This window comes from Tinamus guttatus, unplaced genomic scaffold, assembly GCF_059628265.1.
Source record: "Tinamus guttatus ecotype Peru unplaced genomic scaffold, ASM5962826v1 Tinamus_guttatus_pri_ptg000227l, whole genome shotgun sequence".
Taxonomy (NCBI): Eukaryota; Metazoa; Chordata; class Aves; order Tinamiformes; family Tinamidae; genus Tinamus; species Tinamus guttatus.
Window position 1 is genome coordinate 1,107,052 of NW_028288761.1, and position 6,638 is coordinate 1,113,689.

Consider the following 6,638-nt stretch of genomic DNA (forward strand, 5'->3'; position numbering starts at 1 on the left):
CTGGCGCACCACAGAACAACTCATCCCCTCTGAACACGTGTTCTGGGGGCACCTCACCCTCTCAGGAACAGGGTTCTCCTGGCCCAATGAGACCAACGCTCCTTTCCTGATTCACAGGAGCAAAACAAACAGCCCTTTCAAGGCCAGAGCTCTAGCAGATTTGGACACCGAGCAACCCAAATAGCTGCATAGAGGCAAAGACTGAGCACTATGTACTGAACTTGGCAATGGGACTGATCACTCGCAGTGTCAACAGGTGCCAGAGAGCAGTGACCCCGAGGGGAGCTACAGCCAAGAGGAGTGTTGGCACTCGGGGTGGGCAGGCCACTGCCCTACCGTTACAAATACTCTCTCATTCTATGAACTAAAATAATCTCTAGTGACGCTTTGCTGGGATTGACATCCCGCTTCTTAAAGGAGCTATGGGAGCAAATTTGGATAACCATTTCCTGAGGATTCCTTGTAAACTAATGGATAAAGCTGACCTTACATTCTGGTTATCTGGGAAGCACATGTGAGCATTCGAGGCTGGTGCATTTGGTAGAGTGGAAGAAAAGGGGGCAAACAGTAGGAGTGGCGAGGGTAAAAAAAAAAAAAAAAAAAAAAAAAAAAAAAGCAAAAACACATATTTATTATGTTACATTTATTAGAAATATTTAATTTACCTCAGGAAATTAACAACAACAACAAAAAAAGCAATGGAACACTTTCAAGACAAAAGCTGAGTGCTGAGTTTATCTTAGAAAGAATGGTTATTAGCAGCATATTTTTCTGGAACAAAACCAGCTGACTTTATACAAAACAAAGGGTGATTTAAATAAAGGATATAACAATACTCTGTTTAAAGCTATATTCATATCAAGGAAGAAGGGATGTTGTAGTGTAGCAGGTGTAGGATGTGTTTTGCAAAGCTGTACTTTGTTATTCTAAAAAAAGGAAGGACCTGATTCTTTACAGTATGCTAACAAAAAACAACCTAAAATCTCCCTCTTCCTCTCCCCCAGTCCTTTTGTGCAATCTTTGCCATCTTCAATAGTAGAAACAGCCAAACGCAGCTACCACACAAAACAGGCTGTCCTGGAGAGAAGCAGAGGAAGGCTCTGTGTTAATAAAGGCAATCTCTTTGCTGGCCTAACTCAGGCCTAACGTTTCGACCTAAACCCTAAAAAAATGTTGTTATTAACAATAATTGTGGTAATATGTTTTAAGTTTGTCTTTTAGTTGGTGTCTTATTCACCTCAATTGCTGAGTAACTGAGATCTGTGTGTCTCAATACCAAAAATGCCTCCATTTATTCCTTTCAAATGCCCACAGATGTCAAGGTCTTGTTTCTGTGTGGATTCAAAAGTGTCTCAGTCTCCTGCCTTCACCTTTCCAGGACTCAAAGGTGAGTGTCTCTCTGGGCTCCACCTGGAGCATTTTTCCTAATACAGGATTCACACGCGTTGCTGTGGCGGGTCCCGCCATTTTCTTAATAGCAGCTCAAGAAGAGGTGCTGATGACCCAGGAACTCCATAACGCATGAAAAATCTCTGCTGAAATGACCAAAACCAATCTAGACACTTGCCATAACCACCACAGAGCAGTGCTCCTGCTTGTATTCTCCAGCTCATGAAGAGCATGTTCCACCTCCCGAAACTGCACACCGTGGTACCTTAGAGCACTGGCTGGGCAAGGAGGGCAGAGTCTGAATCATTTCAGAGACAATTTAACCTGGGAAGTGCTCTAACCATGGTGCCAGGATAGTAAGCGAAGAGGTTTTAAAAGAAATCCTTGACTTCTCCTCAGTCCTGGATTCCAGACGGACTTTTCTACAGGTGTTCAGCACAGCATAAAAGAAAAGATTTATGTTTCAGCACCTCCAGTGTTTTCACTTCCCTTCTGTAAAATTGGGATAACTGTACTGACTTTTGTACAGTAGTGTGCTCAAGAAATTAGTTTTGCTATATTGTGTATTATATCTACACTATATATATGAATTGAATATATATTTTGTATATTCATTTGCGAATGAAGATGTACATCATACTCTTTTGATACAATGTTAGTTTCTTCCAAATGGTTTAGTGATTGCTTTTATGTGTTCCATATTGTAAGATCACTGTCACACAAGCAGCAGTAGCTTTATACTTCTCCATGGTAAAACAGCCAATACTTACATTCATAAAGACATCGTGAGCGTAGCTGTCGGTGTCAGCATCCCAGAAACATCGCGCAGCCATACTAGATAAAGCAGATGGAGCAAAGCCATTATCCACACAGTGCTTGAGTATGGACCTAAATCACAGATACTGTCCCTGAAAAGGAACCTGAGCTTCTCTTAAAGGGAACTAGAAGCATTTTCTGAATCCTGAGCCTAGGTCTCTACTGCTGAATTCCACCATGTGCTGTAACCCCATCTGTACACTGATCAAGCTGCATTTCCTGACCCATTGGCTGTCAACACTGCCATCTCCACTGAGCAGCAAATCTCACCACTCTGGTGCTTAAGTATCTTGTAACTTCTGGATTGTGCGTATCAGTGCTCAATTTAGCTTCCTTGTCCTTCACCTCCAGCACCCTTGTGGTATGTATTCCCTATTTATTTATAGGTCGCTATCATATTGCTTGGCAGCCTTTGTGTTCCCAGACTGCGAACTGAGCTTTTCCAGCTCTCTGCCCCAGACCATTCTGGGGGCCCTTGTCTGCAGCTGCTTCAGTCTGAGCTTTACCTTGGAGAGGAGCCACCGGGACGTGCCGCGTGGGATCCAGCTGCTGCCTTGTCCGATGGCCTTTCTCACTCCCCTTTCTCTACTGACTGCAATTGCCCAGTTCTTTGTCTGCCCCAGTCAGTCTCAGGCAACAGGCTCCCTGTTTGCTGTGCCTTGTTATTCCTAGTCCCTATATGTATGACTGAATTCTGTTTTTGAATTTCATCATTCTTCTCTTAATTTAGCGCTCAGGATCATCCTGCTTTTCTGTCCTATATTCCAGTCTTCCTCTGGAAAGTTTTGTTATACAACGTTTTGCCCCAAGGGTATTTGATTGTGACTTAACCTAGCCTCCTGTCTACTGCAAAACGGAGAATTTCCCTAACTGCTCCTCAGAGTCCACGTTGCTGGGTTGGATGTTTCGAATCAGGGCGCCTCTTTGAAGCGCTCGCTGCGATACTGCTTGGGAGCAGCCTGCCTGCACCCGGACACTGCTGGCAAAGGCCTCACCGGCAGGTACAAGTGTTGCTGTCTGACCTCCATAACATTGAAGTGGTAGATCTGACTACTGCTCTGCTGCACTTATCTTCTGCTCAAGTACCCAAGCACAATATTAAAGATAAGCCCAGCAGGTAAGGCACAAACACCCTGTGGGCTGCTCCCCTTTTTCTTCCTCCTTACTCAGCAGTCATGGAAAGCCAAGGCCCACTACAGCAGCAAACAGGATTTTTTTTTTTCCTGCAGGCCTCCAGGCTAGATTTCAAGCACTTAGTACCCACAGTTGAGGCTAATTTTCCATGACAGTACAGCACATGAATTACAGAAATTTGTACTTCTGAAAAATGCTTATTTGGGGAGATTAAATGGGAGGGAAGTACTTGTTTCTAAATCCTGATTTAAGGCTTGATTTCAGTAAATGAGTTAGCATGGCTCTTGTACCCCATCTGGGCCTTGATAACAGATTGGACGTATCCTCTACTCCATCACGAATACAAAGTAAAATGTCTTACTGTAGCACTCCTCTCAACTGCTCCTCAGCACTTCACCTTGCTAAGAACCACCATACAGTCAATTATCACAGCTCAACTGACTCACAGTAAATCAGTCAGCCACAGTAATGAAATTGTCTCTCCAAGCTCTCACTTGCTTAAAGCCCTTTAAAGAGAAAGTACTTTACATTTTAGCTCTGAAGAGTTATTTTTGTATCTAGGGAATAAAACCAAACCAAAACACAACACAAGCAATAAAAACGCAATCGGAACATACAGAACTTACTTTACTCCTTCACCTCTCTGCTCTCCAATCACCACCTGCACAACCATTTTGTATCTCTCAAATCCTTCATCTGAGGAAAGAAAAAGTTAACAACTTAAAAAACTATATTTATATTAAGATGAAAAACACAAAATGGGATACAGAGAGCTAAAGATTTTGTTTCCAAAGCTGTGTCCTATACAACATAAACTACGTGCAATTGATAAAGTGGACAAACTGCCTCGTGGCTTCATTCTCATCTGTAAAAAGTAGCACAGCCTTCTTAGAGATAAAGGGTCAGCAAGGTATTTGGCTTCTTTAAAAAGGCGTATCCAAGGAAGAGGATGTCCCTGAACAGCCATAATAAATGTATGTGTTCTAGTTCTACAAGTTTCAATATTTGAAAACATTAAGTGAATATAAATAAGGCTGCCAGTGGACAAAGTCCAATTTAAAGAAATTGGCTTGTTCTGATACAAAGGAATTTTAAAGTTTCTTCTGCTTCTGAGCTGGAAGGAAGTGCCACATAAAAGCACATGCATGTTTAAATTATCGTGTCTGCAGAAATATACGGTTCTTTCACTATAGCAAAGAAATATTCCACATGACCTTAACCATTCTGTGATTCTGTGTATGACAAATCAGAATAAGCACGTTTAAAATGAAATGCACATCCTAATGCCTTTGTCTTCAGCAAAGTAGTATCCTGGGAAGACTCCAGCACACTGCTTCCCCTGGAAGGCTGAAGATGACGTGCTGGGTCTGGCAACTCCCACCATGTGAAGGCCTCTCAGAGGTGGCAGTGGGTACCACATGAGGCCAGTCCTGCTTCAGGCTACTCTAAGTCTGCTTACAGACTGCTGAAGCCAAACTCCGTGCATATTAGCGTGGCATCAACACATGCTGGGACTACAGCTGCTGCTCATTTTAAAATAGATGCATAATACTAGGAGAAGGGAAAACCCACGGCCTGGGGAGAGGGTGACGCTCTTTCCCCACAACCGCTGCCCCCAACGCAGCAGATGGAGCCCCAGCCTGGAGCTGGGCAGGAAACAGGTGAACAAACCCTGATGCCAAATCACACTCCTGCGCTTGTGCCAGCACGGAGCGCAGGAAACACCTGCCTCGTCCTGAAATAAGTCGTGGGAGGGCATCCTGCACAGCACAACCACCAACTTTCTCCAGTGGGACAGGACAGCACTCACACCCATCATCCTTGACTCACTGCACTACTAATTCCTACCCCTTCATTGCTCCTGATGGACCTTGTTTTGATCTCCCTGTGATTCCATCCTGACCCAATCCTGGTCTAATATACAGGGAAACAAAACAAAACACAGGGCTAATTCTGTTTAGTGGAGCAAGAGGCAAATAAGCATCACTTATCCTTCCGCTAATGCATCTTCTTTTCTTTCGGAACCCCTCCAAGACCGATGTCCAACACTATCTGTTCTACACAAAAACACATTTGTCTGTTCCTCCAGGCAGAGAATACATATATATATATAGGCCAGGTTGTTTCATAACAATACACTGGAATCAGTCAATGGAAGGAGTAGGTTTCAATAATAAAGGAGGAAAGAAATAACACCCCAGCAAACCTCCTTACCTTTCAGTCGATCTTTTATCATCTCCGATAAGGATTTGGTAAGTTGAGGCATTTCTTCCGGGACGTACTGTACATTGGTCAACTTCTCTTTCAGTATTGCATGGATACATTCTTTCACAGTAGAAGATTTAAATCTAACATGGCAAAAAACAAGCAACAAAAGATCCAGAAATTTCAGACAAAATACAGAAAAATTAACGTTTTTCTTTTTTTCCACCACAGCTGGAGCTATTAAAAATGAGAAAAAATATATAATGGGAGAGCAAAAAAAGAAAAAATACCCACAAAAACCCCAGAGGTTTCTTAATCAGCCTTGGTACCACCAAAAGGCAACCCTCAGCATGGATGGACCCCCCTCCATCTGGTCAGTGCTCAGAGGTAACTCTTGCAGCAGCATCACCCCCGCGCTTTCCTGCACGTCCCTCCTGCTGCTGGTACAAAACACGCTCTGTGAGCCCAGCCCTGAAACCCCAGCTCTGCCCATGCCCCCCGGCCCCGCAGTGCTGCCCCACACTGCCAAATCCCTGCGGACCCCAAACCTGACATCCCCACCTGACAGACCCCCAGCAGTCCCAGGCTCCACATCCCCAGGGCGCCGGGGCCTCCCCTCCACATCCCCAGGGCCCTCGGGCCGCAAAGCCCTGCGGGCCCCAACATCCTCAATCCCATTGCCACGCTCCCATCCCCGCGGGCCGCCCACCGGCGCTGGAAGCCGGGCCGCAGGCTGTACGTGTTCCCGGCCTCACCGTCCGGGCCCAGCTCGCCCATGGCGGCACCCGGCCCGGCTCGGCCCGGCCCGGCGTTGGTTACCTGGCAACCCGCGCCACTTCCGCCTCCCGCGCGTTGCGTCACGCGCGCCCTTTCCCGCGCCGCCAGGGGGAGCGCGGGGAGGCCATGGCGGGGCCGGCCCCGCAGGGCGGGAGCGGCTCCTGCAGGACGTTGGCGGCGGGCCCTGCCGCGGCCGCCGCGCCCGAGGTTAAAAATAATTATTTTAATAATTATTTTAATAAATATCTTAATAAATATTATATCCTGGTGGTTGTTTTTAGCTTTCAGTGAGAGCAGCAGCGGGGCAGATGGGGAGA

At 45.7% G+C, this 6,638-nt stretch overlaps 1 protein-coding gene across 1 annotated transcript; it reads right to left on the minus strand.

The window, feature by feature from the left end:
- Window positions 1–611: 611 nt before the first annotated feature.
- On the minus strand, window positions 612–6,395 carry DYNLT2B (dynein light chain Tctex-type 2B). Its single transcript, XM_088525498.1, has 5 exons — window positions 6,254–6,395; window positions 5,554–5,687; window positions 3,966–4,035; window positions 2,160–2,223; window positions 612–1,077 (listed from the first exon to the last, which is right to left on the minus strand). Exons 1-5 carry the CDS (start codon window positions 6,319–6,321, stop codon window positions 1,030–1,032), a joined length of 384 nt encoding a protein of 127 aa, XP_088381624.1. The 5' UTR covers window positions 6,322–6,395; the 3' UTR covers window positions 612–1,029.
- Window positions 6,396–6,638: the final 243 nt, after the last annotated feature.